The sequence below is a fragment of the Pungitius pungitius genome, chromosome 15, assembly GCF_949316345.1.
Source record: "Pungitius pungitius chromosome 15, fPunPun2.1, whole genome shotgun sequence".
Taxonomy (NCBI): Eukaryota; Metazoa; Chordata; class Actinopteri; order Perciformes; family Gasterosteidae; genus Pungitius; species Pungitius pungitius.
In genome coordinates, this window is record NC_084914.1 from 14,551,647 (window position 1) to 14,574,530 (window position 22,884).

The 22,884-nt window shown below is 43.5% G+C and overlaps 1 protein-coding gene across 1 annotated transcript; it reads left to right on the top strand.

Moving 5' to 3' along the window:
• The first annotated feature begins 1,505 nt into the window (after nt 1-1,505).
• tgm1l1 (transglutaminase 1 like 1) lies at nt 1,506-22,297 on the top strand. Its single transcript, XM_037458613.2, has 14 exons — nt 1,506-1,655; nt 11,164-11,441; nt 11,590-11,781; nt 13,660-13,911; nt 16,295-16,413; nt 16,781-16,888; nt 17,276-17,453; nt 17,874-18,012; nt 18,597-18,789; nt 19,158-19,311; nt 19,597-19,881; nt 20,420-20,580; nt 20,690-20,826; nt 20,926-22,297. Exons 2-14 carry the CDS (start codon nt 11,165-11,167, stop codon nt 21,068-21,070), a joined length of 2,340 nt encoding a protein of 779 aa, XP_037314510.2. The 5' UTR covers nt 1,506-1,655; nt 11,164; the 3' UTR covers nt 21,071-22,297.
• Nucleotides 22,298-22,884: the final 587 nt, after the last annotated feature.

The window sequence follows — 22,884 nt, forward strand, 5'->3', positions numbered from 1 at the left end:
GTGATTGTTTTGCCTGAGCCTTCTTGATCCGCCTAAGTTCAGAAAAGGTCAGAGGAAATTGGGCATTATTTAACAGAGACGCGTCGATACAGCACATGGCGAAAATATTCTGACTGGCACTCCTTAACTGAGGAGCAAAGCTGGTGTACTCTATGTTTGTAGAACAGGGTGCTCAGACATTGTCCACACTGTAATGGTCCGGACATTGTCACATTAAGTAACAGCCATTTATTTTCAGAAAGAATTTACCAAGCATAAAAACAATTTCTCCCACAAGCTTCCTGTGGTCTGCTGCGTTCCCACGTACAGTTATAGAGCCAGGACCCGATCCCATCTGTTATGCTCAGACACTCAGGGAACCCGGGTCACTTTTGTTTCCTCTCACGCCCACTACTCTGCAAACCCCACTAATGTTGTCCATGTCATTTATCACACCCCGGTCAAGCCAACAAGATGAACAATGAGACTGGAAGATGGTCTGCATTTTTCAAAATAAAAATTCCCATAGCAAAATGTAATGCATGCGAAATGCTACAATTCAGCTTTATTATAAGATTGTAAGAAATCTATGAAAAAATCCTTAAGGCTATCACATGAATTATTTTTCTTCTTCGTAAAGGTTTTCTTTTAAATTTAATTGCAGACACTATAGCAGAAAACGTTTTGTGTACTAACAATAAAGCTAAACAATATAAACAACACACCTATCTATTAACAAACCTGAAAACTGCTCTTTGGATATGACTCATCAGCCGACAATTTCAAATGAAAGGACTATTAGGAAACATAATTATATGTGTCTGAGCTTAAATGTTAACAGTAAAACTCCTCTGTAATACATTACAAGTCCATGCAATTCATGCATTACCGACCAATGATGACAGGAGCCACACGTGGAGGGCCAGATGCCCACCAGTGACTAACACCCACACCACGCACGCTCTTTGGTCACAGCTACAGCACCAATGTTACGGAACGAGTGTGTATACAGTAGTAATAGTCAAAGGTTTGGACGCACCTTTTTACTGGTAACCATCACCGCGTACTGTATGACGTCATTGTGGTCTCATGCCAAACTGCAAAGCTCTGCAGTCATTGGTTGTTGGGACTACAACGTGGAATTAATATTTCATCACGATTCTTAAGATAATGAAACAAAATAAAGTAGGTAGTAACACATATTTAATTATGTTCTTATGATATTGAATCGGACTTTTTGAGTTTGAGTTGAAATGCTGGGAATTTAGGATTTGCGGGATTTCTCTGCAAACAGAACCGCGAAGGACCTCCTAAAGAGGGTCTTCAACCTGAACTGAAGAGCCGTGGCAGAACTACCGCTTGATTTGGCAACTCACCACCCACATGAAGACATTATTCCGTCGAATAAGACTTCTCTTTGCGTCACACACTTTCTTTCTCTCGTGTGTGTCACCCTGCACAACGGGACCTCCTGGGAACTTCAGTCCGTGCGGGGCGGGGCGGGGCGGGGGGCGTGTCCGCGTGTCACTTTAAAAAGTCTCTACATTTCGGGACAGACATTATTAAGGTTTCGGATTAAAGAAACGTGTCCAAAAGTTCTTCCGCTGAGACGATCCGTGTAATCGGGACGAAGAGGAGGATTCACCGCGGATCCGCAGCAGAACACGAAAGATCAAGTAAGATTTCCCCCAAGGGGCAGGGGGGGGGGATTTCTCACGCGCACGACGTAACGGATTCCTATTTTAGACAGATAGCGTTTCTATTACACTGGAGCCTTTGAGGATGATCCTGTAGGCAGAAGGAGGAACGTTCCTCCCATGCAGGCAATCAGGGAAATTTAAGCAACAAGGGAAAAAAAATCTGGTTTTCTCAGTTTATAATTACGACCTGTTTCTCTTGAACATTCTTGGTATTTCTCATATTTCAACTCTAAATGTGATGTTTAGTCATGAACTTGGTGAACTTCAGTTGCCACAAAACTCACGCCATCATACCCCTGATCGGTTTCCAGCTGTTTATGAGAAGACCACTTTCCATCCTCCCGATCTCCAGGAAGTTGCTTTGCTGTCATCCTTAGATCAACACAAAGGAAGCACTATGACAGTCAATTAGTGAAGGTATTTTAATGCCCTAAAGGCTGTTGGCTGCTGTCAACCAGCTACAGCTTTGTGTTTTTTGTCTTAGAGACTTGCAGGCCGTGCCCTGCATGGAAGTTAGACCATTTCTTCTTCATTTTTCTGCATACGATGACTTTTAGTATTCCGCAACATCTAAAGACTTTTAAAAAAACTCAATTTGTTAATTTCATACATCACCAGACAAATTCTTGCCCAGCCAAATGCAGCGTTGTTATTTGGAAACAGTGTCTGTAATTCAAAGTGCTTATCTCTGGGGGCCAGTCAGCATACCAGAGGGGCCAGCATGCCAACACAAACCGACTGAGGAGAAGTGCAGAGCTGCAGAGACAGAGGGCACGGCATAATAGAGCAGGAAGTGGTACGTGATAGGCAGGGGACAAAAGATGAAGAAGAAACACTTGTTTTTTAAGCTTGGCTGGCGGCTGTATTATGAATCCATGTAAATTGTGTGCATTAAAGTGTGAGGGGAGCGTAGCCAGAAATTAGGCTGGTGGAATGGCTGTTTGGGGTTTTAGGGGGTTGAGTGGATGGTTCTAATTGGGCCATTATAAACCCTCCTAACCTGCAGTTGTGAGATAACTTGTCTTTATTAAAGTGTGCAGAGACACATCAAACCAGTCTGAAGAAGCTTTTGTTTAGTTGTTTCATTTGAAAATAACCCAAAACTGCAGTACTATTTGGCCAATTACATTTGTAGCAACTCAAACAGTTCACCAAAGTGCCTGAGTGTGTAGGGAGAATCGTTGGGAACCAAACTGTTCAGAATTCTGGCAAACATTTCACTTCATTTCAATGCATGAGGGTCTCTTTTCTCTCACACTTGAGACGCAGCGAAGGCAGCCCAGAATGGTTCAGTGAGCGAGACTTCAGCTTTGTGTGGAGGTCATGTGTCGCAATACATACAGCTGACCCAACCCATTGTTTATGCCACAATTATGATGATGTTTTTTGACAAATATTTTGAGGATGTTGAAACAGCTGAAGGGAGGGGGATGTTGACAGGCAGATGAACTCTGGGAGGTCAAAGAGTTGAAAAATCAGAGGCGGCCCCAATATCACGCAAAGATCAACACACCCACAACCATTCACACACATTCTACACTTTCACTCTGAGGATCCGATACTTTGAGGCATCCATCCTCTCAGCTGTTTAGGCTTTAAACTGCATCACATAATTTAACAGCATTGTCCCCCCCCCCCCCAAACCAGTTGTCGGAACCTGTTTGATCTGCCTGTCCCTTACCAGTATTTAACTATGCGATCAATAGACAACAGAGCTTTAACAAAGAATGTGCTTCTTATCTTATCAAACAGCCTAGCGTAACCTAGGTCACATGACACTTTGTCACCCTTCAGAATGCTAAACACAGAGCTGTGGATGTACAATTGACCATTTGGTAAAACCTCCACGCCAACTGTAGGAGCCACGAAGGTGATTATTATATATGTTCTGTCTAATATAAAATGATAGTGGATATGAGTTTAATGGTGTATATTTGGGACACTTGGGTTGTTATATTTGTTGGGTTTGTTAATTGCATATGACCGTAATTGGGGGCGGTAACTTTTGGACTGATTATAATAGCAGGCACAGACGGAAGTAGCGAGGGAGGAAAGAGAGGGTGAGTGACGGGGACGCCGTATTTTTGTTGATCGCTATCGCTATCGCTAACGCTTGTTGAACGCTATTGACATTGTTGCTTGCTGCTGCTGCGCCGCTGTTTGCTACGCTGCTACAGTTGTGATTTTTCTTTTACGTTGAGCACGTTATGCATATGTTGGACTAATACTTCAATAAACCTGTCAAAACGCATCATTGGATCGGAGCGGAATTTTTCTTTGGTACAGCGCGTCACAATCCGCTACACCCATCACTTAGCCTCTCAGCGACTGTTTATTTGAAGACAGGTCGCTACATTTTGTCAACAAAAATACGGCGTCCCCGTCACTCACCCTCTCTTTCCTCCCTCGCTACTTCCGTCTGTGCCTGCTATTATAATCAGTCCAAAAGTTACCGCCCCCAATTACGGTCATATGCAATTAACAAACCCAACAGATATAACAACCCAAGTGTCCCAAATATACACCATTAAACTCATATCCACTATCATTTTATATTAGACAGAACATATATAATAATCACCTTCGTGGCTCCTACACACCAGCCCCTAATTATTAAACTACTATTTAATAATTACACACAATAGGAGTCATGAAATAATTAAAATAAACAGAATACATAGCTCCATTACATTCTTCTTCTTTTTCTTCTTCCGGTCTTCCTTATTTTGTGAGAGGTCAGTCATTAGGGCCAGAGGTTGCCAGCACATAGCCCTGTGATCTGTGTTCACCACAGTCACTATTAGTCAAACGTCAAAGTAAAGTCATAGGTCTATTCAGAAGTCTAGGCCTTGTCATCTGCCTCACCTCGAGGATCGGCCTCCTGCAGCAGGCATACCTTGGTTATAGGCCGGATCAGGCTGCTACTCTTAGTCTTGACACGCACCTGACGCACAAAGCCCCTTCGGTCCGGAAAGGTTTGTAGGACTCGTCCTACAACCCAGGAGTTACGAGGTACTGCACTGTCCACTACAAGCACCAGATCCCCAGGAACAAGGTTTCGCTTCGCTCCTGACCATCTCTGCCGCTCCTGCAACTGAGGTAAGTACTCCTTAACCCATCTCTTCCAGAACAAGTCTGACATGTACTGGACCTGCTTCCACCTCCTGCGTGCATACATGTCTGCTTCCTGGAAGATTCCTGGTGGCAAAGATGGTAATGCCTTCAAAAGCAGCAGGTGATTAGGTGTCAACGCTTCCAGGTCATGAGGATCCATGGAAGCTTTCGTTATCGGTCGACCATTGATAATAGCTTCCGCCTCACAGAGAACTGTGTGAAGTCCTTCTTCATCCAAATTTTGCACATTCAAGGTGGAGTTGAGGACTTTACGCACTGAGCGAATCAACCTCTTGAATATTTCCATATCCCTCTCTGATGAGCGTCGTTGCTGTTCTTCATCCAATCCTGAGTTTGCAAGAACCACATTCAACTGTTTCCTCTTCTGACAGAAAGATAAGAGCAAAGTTTTGAATCTCAAGATCCAGGCTACAGACTTTCTCAGACGGATCCATGAGCTGGAGTGGTGGATCATGCAAGACACTGCATCATAGTCAAAACCAATCCTGATCTTCCTTTTCGTAGGATGGTAAACCCTGTGATGCGGGATGTACCAAACCCTTCCATTACGTTCCAAATCCTCTTCAAGCACGCTTTCTGCATAACCTTTGACGAGCAGATCTTCCATGCGGGTTTTATAGTCCGCATGAAATGAGGAATCCTTCTGAAGCCTCTTCTTCAGATATAAGGCACGCTGTTCAATGATCGTTCTATTCTTTGGCATACCAACGTCCTTATTCCTCAATGGCAGGTTGATCTGATAATGGCCCTTGACCGGTTTTGCTGAACTTGTAATAAGCTCCATGAACTTTTGTGCCTCTCTCGACATGGCAGGCTGTTCCTCCACGCTGCACTCAGGGAAGTCTGTCTTAAACTGCTGCTGTTCATCTAAAGTCACAACTGACACTCTGTTCACGGTAAACTCTGGCTGCTCACTGCCACAGTCTTCATCCAGAGGCCCATTCACTGTCCAGCCCAGCATTGTCCTGATTGCATAGGGTCCATCTCCTACACTGCCAATCACTTCCAAGGGTTCCAAGGCTTTGGAGACATTTGTCCCAATCAACAGCTCAATTCCAGCATTAATTTCAGGCAAGTGAACAGGTTTCAAATAAGACCATTTCTGGATGTCACTTTGTTTTGGTATGTTTCTTTTGTGAACAGGCAGGTGTGTTTGAGTGTAAGCCTTGGGCAGCTCACAGAAATGCTCCCCAGTCAAGCCGGCAACTTCAAGTCCTGGCACAATGTAACTGCTCACCACTTTCTCTTGGCCCATCGTCCGTAGGAGAATACGGACCCTCTTTCCTGGAACATTAAGTTTTTCCCTTAGTGCTTCTGTGCAGAACACGGCCGTACTTCCTGGGTCCAAGAAAGCATAGGTGGTGACAATCGTATTGCCCTTCTTGGACTTAACTTGCACTGGAACTATTGGAAGTTTGCAATCGTGATCACCAGCCCCTGTAAGCCCACTTGACATCAGGGCGCTGTCGACGGACACCTCTGCTTTTCTCTCAGCTTCGTCCGGATCCTTGTCTTTTTGTGGAATGTGAAGAACAGTTGGGTGTTTAAGACCACATCTTCCACAGGAAATCCGCTTTCTGCAAACTCTGCTCATGTGTCCAACGCACAAACAGCCAAAACAGACACCCTTCTCTCTTAAGAAGCCTATCTTCTCTTTGTGTGCCTTCTTCCCCAACTGCGGACACAAATCCAAAGCATGTCCTTTTCCACAGCAGATGCATGTGCTCCTCGCAAACTCCACACACTCCTTTCGGCTAGTTTCTGGCTGAGTCTTGGCTATCACAGGAGCTACAGTGGTGGCAAAGCTGGTTCCCTTTATTCCAGAACGAGTTTGTGAATTTAGCTTGTTCACTCCTCTATTAGTTGTCAGTGATGGAGCGTCCTGTATGCTTCCAAACACTGGGTCAGTTAGAATCCGCACTTGTTTCTCTATGAAAATGGTGAGGTCAATGAATGTGGCTCTCTGGCTGCGTCTATCCTGTAGTTCACAGGCTGTAGAACGCCATTTGTCTCGAAATTTGTAAGGCAACTTTTTTATGATGGTTAGCATGTTAGCAGGTATGTCCAGTTCATGCATATATTGCACCTCTTCCATAACGTTACAGCAACCTCTGAGAAAAAGGCTATAATCGCAAAGAGCCTTTGCATCTTCATTCTTGATTGGCGGCCATGAAAGAGCCTTTTCCATGTATGCGTATGAAATTCTCTGCTCATTTCCAAACTGCTTCTTTAACAATGCTTTTGCTTTAGCATATCCTCTCTCCGGCTCCATATGCTGGCAACTCCTGATCAGTTCTCTAGGGTGACCCCTTGTGTGCTGTTCCAAGAAATACAGTCTGTCACTGTGATTTGTAGTGTTCCTCTCAACACTGTTCTCGAAAGCCTTCACAAATGCATGATATTTTAATGGATCACCATCAAAGATTGGTATCTCCCTCTTAGGCATAGATGAAAGGCACTGCTGTTGCACCAACAGTGATGTTATTTCATTTTGTTTCCTCATAATGTCAAACATATTGTTTTGATCTTCATTTGGACCAGTGTTTAAAGCATTTCCATCTTGCATCCCTTCTAGAGTACTGTGATTCACTGCATGTAGATTGGGTCCATGTGAATTAATTACCTGAGATGGATTTCTCTCATTAGGTCTTGTTCTTGCATCCAGGTAAGCATAGTTGATTTCATCTGACCTTTGTGGTACAAATGGCGTTGCTTTAGCATTGAGGATCAGTTTTTGTTCTCTTACCAGATAGGAGTTCATTCCATCAGAGCGCTTCGATATTGAGGTTCTCTCACTCAAGATGCTCCCAGACTTTAGCACATCCAGTCTTGCCATGTTTGCTGCAATTTCTTCATCCAACTTAAGTTGTTCCTTCCTTTTACGTAGCCGCTCCTCCTCCTCTTCCAATTCATGTTTATTTTTTAATAATCTTTGTCTTGTCCTTAAAGCTGCCAAATCAGCCTCTGTTTTGAGACGTGCAGAAGAAATCCTGGAATCAACAGACTCTCTTCCTGTGGCAGAACTTTGTGATTTGGACACTCTGCTTCCCACATTTGACACACTGTCATTTGGTTTTACATAATCTTGCAGCTCGTCTGCATCAACAATCAAGGCAGCCAGTTGCTGAGTTTCATCAGGTTTTGGAGGCAACTCCTGTTCCTTCATTTCACCATAATCAGTTTGCTCATGTAACTCAAGCAATTCATCTGGCTCAATCAACCATTGGTTAACACGTTTTTGAAATGTGTTGTTATAGGTCACGATGTCCGAAAACCATTCACTTTGGATCTTCTGTTGCTCTTCAGGGAGTAAAGGAATCAGCAGGTCATGTGACTTGGTGGCCTTTCCACACTGATCAATTACACTCTCCAACAGAGATTGTACTTGTGAAACATTTTCCTTATTTTTCAGGAATGTTTTAATTTGTTGTATGAACCCTTTAATTTTATCCACACTCTTTCTCCTTTCATTTTGAAGCGTTTCGATTTTGTTTGCCAAAGCCTTTGCTGTGGGCTTAGATTGCCTTTTCTCCTTCTCCATTTCAGAACTAGAACCAACCTTTTGACTCATTTTATTTTTCAGTTACTTCTCAATAAATGTGCATCCACTTCAACATTCAAACATGTACAAACACGTCATGTACAATAGCAGAGCAACAGCAATCTCAAAGAGCCAAAGCGGGGTTTCAGTGTAGCATTGAGGTCGGCTACAGTGCATCCAAACACTTCCACAGATCCGGAAACGTCACGCACATTAGCATAGCAGCGGCAATTTCCAAAGAGATGAAGCGGAGATTCATCATCTGACCGTATGGAGATATACAGCACCGAATCCGCACAATCAATGCCAGCAATCGGTACGACCAACTCAAACGGTGTTCAATCCAATAACGTCCCCAATAGACGAACAACAGCATATGCGCCGCATACCTTCCAATATATACAGCTTAACGCACATGAACACACATGAGTGCTTCCTCCGGATTGAAAGTTAGTGCCGTCCTTTATCTCCGATGGTCCTTTCAACGTCCGCAATTGCTTCCTAATGCCGTGTAGTTTTTGTTGACAAAATGTAGCGACCTGTCTTCAAATAAACAGTCGCTGAGAGGCTAAGTGATGGGTGTAGCGGATTGTGACGCGCTGTACCAAAGAAAAATTCCGCTCCGATCCAATGATGCGTTTTGACAGGTTTATTGAAGTATTAGTCCAACATATGCATAACGTGCTCAACGTAAAAGAAAAATCACAACTGTAGCAGCGTAGCAAACAGCGGCGCAGCAGCAGCAAGCAACAATGTCAATAGCGTTCAACAAGCGTTAGCGATAGCGATAGCGATCAACAAAAATACGGCGTCCCCGTCACTCACCCTCTCTTTCCTCCCTCGCTACTTCCGTCTGTGCCTGCTATTATAATCAGTCCAAAAGTTACCGCCCCCAATTACGGTCATATGCAATTAACAAACCCAACAAATATAACAACCCAAGTGTCCCAAATATACACCATTAAACTCATATCCACTATCATTTTATATTAGACAGAACATATATAATAATCACCTTCGTGGCTCCTACACCAACTGTGATTGTCTAGTTATATCCGTACGCATGTTTGCCTGCCCAGCTCTAATTGCACTCAATAGTAGCCCAGTCTTACTTCTAAAGCCAAGAGGCTTCCTACTTTGCTATTCACGGTTACACTTTGTTTTAAAGAATCATTGTACGGGACTGGAACTGAACAGAATGTCCCACGTTGGTTCGATTAAGCTGCAGTCTCTTAGCGTGATGTCATGCGAGTAGCCATCAAGCATGTATTTAAGACACTTTTGGACAAGTCTCATTTTTAAATTAGCCGCAAACCTTAAAGAAGTCAACCAAAGTTAGCTTTGATTTGCTATCTGGCTAGCTAGTGGGCCGGGTGAGTCCAATCCATTATTTCATTTGGTTGGATGGTAAAAGTGATTATGGCTAAAGACAGAGATCCTGTTACTGTTTGTGCCACTCGTGAAAATGCACACTCTTTTTCCTAACCAACCCAGGAGCAAGGGTACTTACAAATAAGGGGCATTATAGGGTTGGTCATGACCTCGTCCTACTAGGATTAAATAATGGGACTGGGAAAGGGGGCTATAAACCCAACATCTTTAATTCACGTCTACATAGGACTATGTACATTACTGCAAATCATTGCAGTTTATGAGTGTTTCACAAGAGCTCATAAAACGCCTAAGATGCTCTAATGTTACTGCAGCGCCTCAGCTCTGTGTGGCTATTATGTTACGGTGGGGAAGTTACAGATGAAGAGAAAATGGAAGGAAATTATGGTATAAGATGGAAAGTCCACTGTCCCCTCCTCCTTTTGTTCGCGTGAACACATTTCGTTTTCACTTTCGTGATGTTGACATTAGGTGAATGTGCAGCCGTACACCCAAAGTCTGAGGATGTGCAGGAAGGACCGACTTATCGTCAATGTAACAAATGATCTAATTCCGTTGCGATTATTGGTGCGCCGTATAAGGGTGGGGATGTGACAGTGTGATAAATGTTCATATAATGCACAGTGCTGGACATCTGCAGTGCATGTGCAAACACAGAGATACACACACAAACTACATTATTTCGTAAAACAGCTGAGGTGCGGTTGATGGAATCCAGCTGCTTACAGGAGGTCTGTTTGTTGAGAGCGTAGCTGACAAGGACGAAAGACCCGACGGCCCCCGAGTTGCTTTGAAAAAGCTTGACGGTCGCGGAGAGTGCAAGACCGGAATGTGGTAATTGTGGGGAAAAAGTAAGAGCAGAGAGTGCATTTGCTGTTTTTGTGATGGGGAAATAAAAGCAGAACAAAACCTTGGTGGAATGAAAAGTTCTGCAGCACACTGCCAATGACCTCTACAGTACCAACCATATGTCTTTCAGTCTGGGGTCTAATGCTGTTGAGCTTGGGGGCTCTGGGGATTTGGATTTGACAATCCTTGAGATACATGTGAGATATTTGCTTTCAACACAATGCAATCAAATCAACGTAATTTGGCTTATAACGCTGACAATTTATAGCTTGGTCTTGAAATAATTCAGAGGCAAACATTCCAAAACGTGGTCAAATAAAACCCAAAGTATCTGCATTGATGGAAATCACTAGTGCAGGCCCAATCGATCCCAAAGGAGATCTGGCTATACAAAAATTACTCTCACAAAATGTCCATTTAGATGTTCTAAATTTTACTTTAACGCTTCACTTCAGGAGGTCTTTTCATTTGTGTACCCTAACAATGTGTTGACTTTTTATTATTATAACAATCTGCAATTTTATTCCTGAAGTTGAAATCGTTTTTCTTTTCTGAAATGTCCCCCAGAATGCCAGGAGAGCGGTTGTCCGTAAGAAGCACTCGGGAGGTTGGGCGTTTCCCCGGAGCAGCCCCACCCGTCAGGGTGGAGCTCACCATTCAGAAACAGGAGGAGAAGAAACAGGAGGGCGGCTGTCGCCAGTGGTTCAGGAAGACGTGTTTGTGTTGCTGTAAGCGCCAGAACAGCAACACCTATGATCTTACAGATAAGGTGGAATTTGTCAAACCACCGGCCCCGGAGCCCACGAAGCCGAAGCCTGAAAATGGAGATGCAAAGGAAATGGGAGGTAATGCCACAGACATTAAGTGTACGTTGTGGTAATAAAGCTGAAGGGCTCGGTTAAGTTAAACGTGACTATTTTTGAATGTTGCACAAATCATTTTGACGCTTCAGTCGTAGTCACTTTAGTTTCATGTTTAACCTTCCTCTCTCAGGAAAAAAACTTTTGGTGAGTTCGGTGGACCTGTTGAGCTCAAAGACGGGCCTGAACAGACAGGAGCACCACACCGACTTGTATCAGGGGGACGAGCTGATCATCCGCAGAGGACAGACATTCCAGATAGAGATGGAGCTCGACAGGCCCTTCAACGCTGAAGATGACAATTTGCATCTGGAGCTCAAAACAGGTATGTAAGGGGCGGTGTCTCTGTGTTTGTCATCATACCTTTTAACAGAAGCTGTGATTTATATGCTTAAGAATTATAATCAACATGATGATAAGCAATAGCAGTCTAGTTTGAGAGTTGGGTACAATATTTAGGTGAGCAGCAGCAGGGGGGGCAGTGGAGGGTTGAAGAGTTAAAAAGCACAGCCACCCAATTTACAATTGCAATTTAGCATTGTACTGTCATTACTTTGTGGGAATCCGAACAGACAGATTTCCAGAGGATGAACACAATTTAAGAAGCTATGGTCAAGTGATCCTGACTGTAGTTTCTAGTAGAAAGCTTCAAAGATTTGATCCTGCAATTCCCATGATGTAACACAAGCATTTAGTACGATCCTCCAAGCCTGGTAAATCCCCCCTTTTTTCAAACTCAAACCCCAACTGTCTGTTTAAAAGCCCAATCCATGATACATAAATTAAAGAAGATCCTCTGGACCAGTCGACTTTTACTCCGAGGTGTATTTCAGATTGAACCTCAATGAAAAAAATAGAAAAATAATAATCTCCATCGTGAGTCAGTCAGTTAGATTAGAAATTTAAACAGAGTGTTGGAAATAACAAATAAACAGTTGAAATACATGGTTTATATCAAACCAAAATATAAAATAAATAGCTAAATTGATCAGATAAATAGTTGAAATAGAACACTGAAGAGGATTGTCTATGCCAATGATATTGCATGTCACAGAAGACATTATACTGTTTTGAGTGGTACTCTTATTGAGTAGGGCTAGCGAGTGCCCCTTTAACCAGTAGTTGCTACAAGCCCGTGTGAAGTGCATACCAATGAGTGGATTGGCTCAAAACAAAGCGTGGGAAATGTGGTCCAAATGCACCGCACTTAAATCGAGCAGCAATTCAACTGTAGCTCACAGTGTTTACAGCTTCTGGAGCGCAGGACACCGGACACGTCGCCCTGGTATTTACAGGCCTCACACTACCACAACCCACTGCGCGCTCACCACAGAGCGGTGATTTGCCATCACATGCTGCTTAGTTACGTACATGGAGGAGAAACAGAAGCAGCACACATAACTATCCAAGCCTCCACATTCAACAGGCCCTCTTCACCTTCGCTTTCAGCGTCACATTTGCTGTGAAAAGACTCATTTTGTTCAATTAGGAAGCTGAATGAAGTCAATTTTCAAAAAAAGGTGAGGTCGATCCAGCCGAGTGTTTTTCATTGATTTCCTTTTAAACATGTCCTGAGAGATGAGAAAGGAAGTCCTGGCTGAATGGGGAACAATGGCTTCTCGATAAACTTCATATTTGCTTAAGCAAATGGCAGCTAAAGCTCAACAGGGGGCCACCAAGCAAGTAGTTCAGAGGAAAGCACTCAATTCAATTCACTCACTTCATTTCAAATGTATAGAAATGCGATTTCCCAAATGCACTCATTTGTTCCCTCTGGCATATTCAAAATTCAAAATAATAGTTCATATGAAATGTTATCTATAAATATTTAATCCATCTTGTAGTTGACAGCAAATCTGTTGCATGCAGATCACTTCAATCTGAACATTTTGGGAAACACACTTTTTCGGGTTCTTACCAAGGGTTGGATAAGAAGATTCACCCCACTTGCACATTTCTCTGTTACACGCAAAGCTCCCACAGGACCTTTAGTTTAGCTACGCATAAACCCTAAAAGAAGAAGGCAAACCGGCTGGCCCGGCCTTTCCCAGATAAGTTATTCTAACACTTTTATATCACCTAAAGAAGTGAGCTCTGACATGTTATGTCCAACAACCATATTGTACAGCACCACAGGCCTTTGTTCATGGAAATTCAATTCAAGTGTTTCCTTTTTCTATTCAAATCTAAATGTCTGTTGCAGGTCCCCTGCCCTTGGTGTCCAAAGGCACCCATGTCATCATCCGGCTGGTGGATCACCTGGAGGACGAGCGATGGGAGGCCAAGATTGTAGAGCAGAGCGGCAACAAGATCAAGCTGTCCGTCAACTCGCCGGCCACCGCCGTGATCGGCCTGTACGGGCTCACGGTGACAACCAGCACGTCGAAGGACGAGGCGGCGACTATCCACGACCCCAACAAGAACATCACTTTGCTCTTCAACCCTTGGTGTGAGGGTAAGATTGGCAGCGGGCGTGAGCGAGGGAGCAGATCGAGGGAAGGAATGTGACAGGGGAGCGAAAGGAGAGGAGTCGTAGTTGATAAGAGGAGAATATGTAGAAAGAAAACACAGATGGTGTTGCGTAGCACAATGTCAGGAGTTAAATATCATTCCGGCTTACTATTGGGATTGAGGCAGTGCAGCTTCGAAAAGTCTGTTTTACTTTCAATTTCCAGGAAAAGGGCCTCAAAACACAACTTCTATGTTACAGATAGTACTGGCCCACTCTGTTTTTAATCTGGCAGAAGGGTCCTCATATAATGTAGCAATAAGGAGGGCCAAACCAACCCATGAGTGTGTTGCTGTCCATCAAAAAGATACGGCTTGACCTAGTGTAAGTTACACAACTCACTGGCTAGCATTTAAGGCACCACGTTGGGAACGTGGGTTAGTGGTAAAAAGGCCTGTCGATGGCCCCATCGGTGATGGAATTTTTAACCTCAGCTCATGTATAACACTTGTTGAGATTTTTTTGATTTATCAATAAATGCACATAGATAAAAGACGTACTTACATGTTAAAATCTAAACCTTGTTTACACGCTGCAAACACGGCTGACATATTCCAAGTTAATTGGTCCTGTGCACCTTCGGAATGGTTCCATTACATCGTTCCCTGTGTTGTATCTTACTGCTTACTCCTAGGATGGGGGCGGGCGGGGGGACAGATGACAGAGTGCTGTGTATATTAAAAGTTTATTAATGCTGAACGTGTTGCGTATGCAAGTGAACTAAATGTGACACAGTGGTCCATAAGGCACTCGGCTGTTCCAAAGAAGTGAAGGAGATCAGATGAGTGGTTCTCAGAATATACAAAGAACGCAGACAGATTCCTGAGTGAGATTCGGCCAACGTGTGAGCAAACTGTTGCCTGCAGAGCCACAGCAGCGCTTGGAGGAGGGTCTCCAGAGCCCCTGTGTTTTATTCGCAGTCCTCTTTGCACCGGGGCCTTTTTTTTAAACAATATTAACAATATATATTTTTTTAGAATATTTTTTTAACAATATTTACATATGGAAGTAATAGTCCGACTCCAAATAAATGTTTCAATGAATCTGTCTGTCTCATTTACCTTATTACGCATGTTTATTATCCTCTGATTCAGTTAGTAAAGCCTTTGGTGAACTAGGTCCATTGTTTATTTAGCTGACCTCAGCTTGCTGTGTTTCCCTTCACAAAGTATTTGACAAAGAGGGGAAATATTTGCAGACCTGGATTTGATGAAAAATGACGCTGTGTGTGCTTTGGGCAGCGAGCCCAATCTCTTCCCTCTTTCAATCTGTTCTTCCCGAGACCAATCTCTACCTCACGCTCATAAAATCCAAAATCCTACAATTACTGTAAAAAAAAAGGCCATGGGGGGAGCTCGCAGTAATCCTGCAGCTGCTGACAACCTTTCCTCTCCCTGGCTTTAACTGCCTCCATGTGTATCACATAGCTTTATGTGCCTCTCCCACCCAGTCCCACACCCCGTCTGCTCTCTGTCATCCAAATCCTCACTCCATTGCAACATTGCTCTGTTGTCGGTCTGCTCCTCCTCCTTAACATTCTTGTGTGTGTGTGTTTGTGTGTCTGTGTCTCTAAGTGTGCCTGTTTCACCTTATATTGTAGAAATAATCAGTAAAAAGAAACGAAAAGCAAAGTGATCACAGCTGCCAGATGCTGTCCGCCCCCACCTCTCTTTTCACCTTAAACTCCCAAGAGAGACGGTTACGCTCCACTGCCCCCCCCCCCTCTGCCTCCCGAGCATAGCTCCCCCCCCTGGTTTGTCCCTCATGACTTTGTTTAACATCTTCCTTCCATTTGATTTTACTCATGTCCATCTTGAATACGCTTTTTATTCTTTTACTGCTTTCCCTTTCCTTTAGTTTGTATGTCTTTCCCACCCAGTGGTAATCACGGCGAGAGATAAAAAGCTTTGGAAAAACAAAGAGACTGTTTTGTGAAGTCGTGCACGCCCAAGTCGGTCGACCTGATGTCACTCAAAACAGACCGTTTCCCACAAATGAGCCTGGGCCCCACTGCAAGGTCCGTGGGCTCATTGTGTTTCCTGACCACTTCCTGGCCTCTGGGATTCTCTCACAGAATTTGTGAAAAAAGAAATCACATTCTTGAGGGGTTTGGTCACTGAAGAGGTGATTAAAGCGTGGACCTTTGCAGGCGGGGAGGAGGCCACTATCTTGGCTGGAACATGTCCTTAGATAAAAACCCTAGATAAAACTTGTTTACTGTTTTTTTCCGATTAAAGGTTAAGGATCAACTAAAGTTGTGTGTCAAAGTGTACACAATGTAGAATGACAGTCGATAGTATAACGGCAAATTGTCATCATGTCTCTCCAGAGGATGCAGTGTTCTTGGATAATGAGGAGGAGTTAAAGGAGTATGTGCTGAATGACACCGGGAGGATTTACTACGGCACAGAGAAACAAATAGGCGCCCGCACATGGAACTTTGGCCAGGTAGGCGCAGTCAAGAAAAGTTTGTGACTCAAAAGTAATTAAAAAAGGATCTTAAATGCACATGACATCATTGTCTTTGGCACCGCAGAGGTTAATTCATTTGCACATTTTTGTTATGATTAGTATGTGTTCAAACATCTACCATCTCTGTCAAATTGTCATTTTCCTGGTCGTGTTAGTCATGGGGGCTGTTAGAAGCTGCAGATCTTCTCTGGAACTTATATTATTTCTCAATTATTCTAGCTAGCTAATTCCTTTTTTAATAAGACATCTAATTAAATTGTTTCCCATACTATGATCAAAATTCCCATTTGAATGAACTAATTCTCTTTTATAATTTGATTTATAAGTCTTTTTTTGCCTTAAGTTTAATGAGGGAATCCTGGAAGCATGTCTGTTTATCCTGGAGAAGAGTGACATGCCGCCGTCTGGCCGAGGGGATCCGGTCAATGTGGTTAGAGTCATCTCTGCGATGGTGAGTTTCGATTTACATACCACACTATGACTGCAGAAATACTGAGTCCAAGTCCCCCAAGACTCACATTTTTTCTATTCAGTCTCCTTGCCAATTGTATTTCTGTGAATTTAGTTTCCAAACATAAAAACACTGCCACAAATAAATGGTAAATTTAAATGGTAGGTAAAACAAAACAAATACTTTTAAGTATTAAATACTACCCATTTGTTTGAATTATAAATTGCAGCTAACCTTAGCTTACACATTTCCAGGTGTAATGCCCATGGACATGACCTTGGTGTCTTTATTAGTAACTATGAATCCCCCAATGAATTGTTGTTTAAATTTACTAATGTAAATGAGAGCAGCCATTTGTTGACTTCTGTGTCAACATCATCTTTTCAGATAAACGCTCAGGACGACTTTGGGGTTCTGGTGGGGAACTGGTCTGGGAATTACTCTGATGGGGTCCCTCCTTCGGCGTGGAGCAGCAGCGTGGAAATCCTGAGGAAGTACCACTCATCCAATGGAACCCCTGTGTCATATGGACAGTGCTGGGTCTTCTCTGGGATCACCACAACGGGTGAGCATGAGGGAAAATGAAACAGAGAGCATGTGTGATGTCATGTGTGAGAGTTCAAGTTTCCCAGTAGACACGTGAATTCTATTAATCAGTTCCTTCTACTCTCTAAGAGAATACTTCCTTTATTTCATGTGCGGGCGTGGTCCCTCCCATGGTAGTTACAGCTGAACATAGCCCATCAACACTCTAAAAATCATGCCTTTGCATTCCTGTCATACCTCCTAATTTTGTCACCGATGGGCCACATGTGTTACTTTCAGTCAGCCAGGATAATAAAGTCCCTTGCAACCAAGCAAATGCCATCATAGTGTAGATGTCTGAATTGATGACCCTTGACCCTAGTATCTGCAAACACAATTCAATCGTCAAATGACCTGGTAAGTTGAGTTGTAATGAATTTGCTTCTGTCTTTGTTACCAGTGCTGCGGTGTCTGGGCATACCCTCCCGCAGTGTGACCAACTTCCAGTCCGCTCATGATACTGACGTATCCCTCACCACAGATGTGTATTTTGACGAGAATATGGAGCCGATCCACTACCTCAACAGTGACTCTGTCTGGTAAGATGTGTAACTTTAAGACACCATGCTTGAGAAAAATTTCCCCGGATAAATGCATAGCATGGGCCATATGTGCCATATATTTAGATCTGCTCCATAAGCAGCCCTCTCTGACTGACCTCAGAGGTCATGCTTGTCCAATTATTTGTATCACCCTTCAGACTGCTGTGCCTAAAATATGCAATGCACAGGATCCTGAGCATTAACATAGCATGTCGAATTTAGAAAATAGCATTTTGGAGAAATATTTGTGTTTGTTTCATGCTGAAAGTTGGATGAGATTGATGCCACTCTTATGTTTAGATTTTTTCAGACTAGCTTTTACTAGTCATGAAGCTATGCCAGGAGACAGTTATCTTAGCTAACCCGATCACTTGGCCACCATCATCTCTACAGCCAACCAAATTTGCATCTAACACAAAACTGAAGAGTAAAAGAATGGACAGAAGCCTTCAGTTAGTCCCTATTTACGTCCACCGTTATGCTAAGCTATCCACCTCTTGCCAACAGGAAGCGTGTTTTTCAGAAATTCAAGTTATTCGTTTCAATGACGCCTCAAACAAACACAATTTAATCCCATCTAGGAACTTCCACGTGTGGAATGACTGCTGGATGGCGAGAGCAGACCTGCCCCCTGGTTTTGGAGGATGGCAGGCAGTCGACTCTACTCCCCAGGAAACCAGCCAGGGCACCTTCTGCTGCGGCCCTGCCTCCCTCAACGCCATCCGCTCTGGCCAGGTCTACCTCAAAAACGACACGCCATTTGTGTTTGCTGAGGTGAGTGGCGTGTGGGCGTTCTCTGTAGGGTGATAATGATTACCAAAGTAAAGGGACTGTGGTTGAAATACATTGCAGGCATGGATAATCTCAAATAGTGGACTTTAGTTATGTATCAGGCTATAATTCTGTCCCTTGGATTATAACCCAGCAGACATCTTCTCCAGCAGCTTCGAATAGATTTATAGATTTAGAATTATTTAATTATTATAGTTATTCACAGCAAAGTAAACACGAAGGAATTTTTCCCCAAGCCACATATTCAAAGCAAATAATAATATTGAATAAGAGTGATGTGCACTTTGGATCAACTTCATCATCGGTATGAAAGGCAAACTGCTCTTACTACTTGTTGTTACTTACAACAGGTCAACAGCGATAAGATCTTCTGGCAGAGGAACCTGGACGGCACTTTCAGCCAGATCCACAGTGAGAAGAAAGCTGTGGGCCACTGCATCAGCACTAAAGCCGTGGGCTCCGAGAAGCGGGCCGACATCACACACCTGTACAAACACAAAGAAGGTACTAGCCAGCATACCCTACTTTGCTAATCGCATTTGGACCCAATATTAATGTTTCAGAACCGTTATTTCCACACAACTTGGATCACTCTTCAAATGCACTGATGTAATACTGGCTGCATAGCTCATTTCACTGCACATTCCTCTCAACCGTTGACCTGCACTACAAGTTATTAAAAGATGTGTGTCTTGTTTGCTTAGTTTGAAGGTCTGTGTGTCATCTCTCTTGTATGCGTCAGTAAATCACAGAATGAGGTCCACTCACATTCTCCTCCTACTCTACCAGATTCGGAAGAGGAACGCATCGCCGTGGAGACTGCCAGTCGCTATGGCAGCAAGCCTGAGGTCTACGGCGCGGCAAAAGCGGAGGATGTGAGCGTCGAGGTGAGGATGGAAGGCGAGGGGCCCACGATGGGCGCCGACGCCCACCTGAGCATCGTGGTGAAGAACCTGAGTTCGCAGCCTCGTCGGACCACTCTGCACAGCCAGGTGGCTGTCATGTACTACACCGGTGTGCTGAAGGACACTATCAGGAAGGAGCAGACACCTGTGGACCTCTTGCCCAATGAAGGTAAGCTTTCCACTCCAAGCTGCTGCCTTTTATTTTTATTTCCCTGCGTCCCGAGCTCTCATCACGCCTCATAGGGGCACTTAAAGCTCATAGTGCTCGAGCACCGCCATTTAGCTTCTGATCTGGGACTCTGTAACTATATTATTCTGAAGCAGCTATTCTCCAACTTTGCCATAAGAGTTAATTTATGTTTACACGCTTTTGACATCAACATTACAACATTGTTGTATAATGATATCCTAGTGTCTGTGTCGGTTTTTGTTAATATTAGCCCAATAATGAATATGAATGTTTTACTCATTTGTTAGGGAACCATGCTCTTATTTCAGAAACAGAATGCAGTATTCCCGCTTTGCTAATAAGCAGCTGTACATCTAAAAAAAATAGTAAGATAAGATGATCATGTAAGAATGAAAGGTGCCGGTAGGGTTGTTTTTTTAGGAATCCCTTTACAGAGCCAAGCAAGCAGGTCCTCTGTTTATAGTCTTTATCCTTAGCTAAACTTACCTATTCCCCCTTTCTGTTCCTTAACATACAGAGAAGACCATTGAGTGGATGCTGCCCTACCAACAGTACCAAAACCAGCTGGTGGATCAGGCGGCTCTGATGCTGACCCTGTCTGGGAGAGTCAATGAGACCCAGCAAGTATTAGCCCACCAGACCACCTTCCGCCTCCGTACGCCCGACCTCAACGTCACGGTACGTGTTTGTTGTACGCTGTGTATCTTCAGGACTATCGCTACAACGAGAAATATGACAGGAAAAGGTTTTGTTCACCACTGACTAATCTTGAATTGCCCTCCGACAGCCTTTGGGAGATGCTTTTGTTGGCAAGGAGATGGCAGCCAAGATCACTTTTACCAACCCTCTGCCACGTACTCTGATGGGAGTGATTTTCAGAGTGGAGGGCCTGGGTCTGCAGGAGGGCCACGAAGTGCCTGTCGGGTAAGAACGTGCAACATCTCTCTCCCTTTTTAATGTCCTTTTTTTCTTTCAAACACACACACATGACTAATATGCCACTCGTCTTTTTCCCCTTCTCAGCGATGTGGGCGGCCACTCGACAGTGACACTGACTGAGCACTTCACCCCCACCTTGTCTGGACCCAGGAAGCTGGTGGCGTCCCTCGACTGCAAGCAGCTCACACAGGTGCACGGGGTGGCCGACATCGTTGTTCTTGAGCAATGAGAAGCACGATCACTTCCTGTCCTCTCGTTTGTTCCACGATATGAACAGAGCCTCTAATTACATGAAAAGTGTGCCAAGTTCTTGTATATTAAACAATGTTTTTGGTTTGTACTACAGAACTTAGCAACTGTTTTATTACCAGTACTTTTTTAACCTGAATATAACTCCACTCTGCCTTGCTCTAAACTGTGGTGAAGTCTGCTGCGAGGTTTAAAACCATGTGTATCGAAGTCAGAAAAGCTGATTTAAAGACTAAAGAATGTGAAGGTGCAGAGACAGGTCATGATGATGTAAATACCGTAGGTCATATGAAGAAACATGTCTCCAGACAGTACATGAAGGTCGGGTACTGGGGGACGTTTTCAAAGGGTGTTGGACTTTACATTGACATTCTTCGTAGGAGACAGCTTTACAATTTCCTTCTTTTTTTACCCCACCCCATTCGACTGATTAAATGATTAATGATAATTGTTTTTTTTCCGTACCAATTAACGATGCTGGCTTTCCAAACATTTCTATCTAGAAGGACAAAGCTAAAAGGGGTGTTTTAATCACCAGATGAATTGGAGAAGTTTTACCGCCTCCTTTATTTGGACAAGTCAGCACAAAATTCCACCAGATGTGTGTTTCTCCATCATAAGGTATATACAATAACACTGGAGTCAGCTTTGAAGTATATCGCAACTGCACCTGCAAAAATGGCTGTGAATTCCAGCAAACCATATCAGACCACAGTGGCCTTAATTCAACCGAGCTTTACTTGGTCGCCCGGCTGTTAACTCAAAGTATAATGTGAAGAAATGTATTTTAATAACATTTCACTATTTATCTACCATATCTACCTGTGAATTTATGTTTTTTTCTGTACTGTGTGTGTTGTTATGGTAATAAACATAACACTGAAACGACAGCCTGACTCATTTATCATTGGACATGTCTTTATTGGGAAGAAGGTTACATTTTGCTGTAATGTTAAGATCAAAGGAGGAAGCCAGTAACTACCTGTGTTTGTCTATTCAAGCAAACCCTTTTTCCTACAAGGAAACGGGAAAAAGTGTTGCATGAGGCGTGATTGGCTTTATAGTGATTCATTTCAACAGTGTAACTTGAGGCAGGTGAGCTGACACATCCTTCAATGTCTGGCACATTCACAGTCAATTGAACACATGTGATTTTTTTACAGTTGGTTTTTGTCCTACACTTACTTTCCCTCGCTGACTGTCCTCTGGCAAACAATGCTGAGCAGGTGAGGCTAAGTTATGCAGGTTAGGAAAGGCTTGGCTTCCCTGATTCATCCCTCTTCTCTTGTTCTCTGCCCTTCCTTTGTCATATGTTGCATAATGCAGCGCAGTAATCACTCTTTTGACTGTGCATTAGTCTGGGGTGAGGTGCTTGGTGTAGCGGAGCAGTAGTGGTTGAAGTAGGTTTCGGTCTGGTTTACATGTTCCTGCTTGCTGAACTTGAAGCTAATAGGTTTGGCACGGTACTTTCAGATGCAGTAAAGAGCGCAGTTAACATGGCCTAAAAGTATTGGTACCAATCTCAAGATCTCAAGACCAATGCTAGGTTTTTTTAATGCAAACGGCTTCTGCTTCTGGGCTCTGACAGAAAGGTGGCACACCTGGGCAGACTGCAGAGGAGGAGGACATTTTAAACTTTAGATTGAAGTGGCCTTTTCTAAACAATATTTAATTGCCATTAGAAATTAATTAAGAATTGTTACGCATGTCATTCTGGCAATTGGTCACATTAAATGTTACACACTGTTCATGAAAGATATGCATGGTATGCAGTGTAATGATCAACTCCTATAA

Bases quoted from the DNA above. Each gene is read 5' to 3' on its own strand.
- tgm1l1 (XM_037458613.2), top strand. From the start codon at position 11,165: ATGCCAGGAGAGCGGTTGTCCGTAAGAAGCACTCGGGAGGTTGGGCGT. The intron at 18,790-19,157 runs GTGAGTGGCGTG...TACTTACAACAG, and splicing joins CGCCATTTGTGTTTGCTGAG to GTCAACAGCGATAAGATCTT. The intron at 19,882-20,419 runs GTAAGCTTTCCA...CTTAACATACAG, and splicing joins GGACCTCTTGCCCAATGAAG to AGAAGACCATTGAGTGGATG.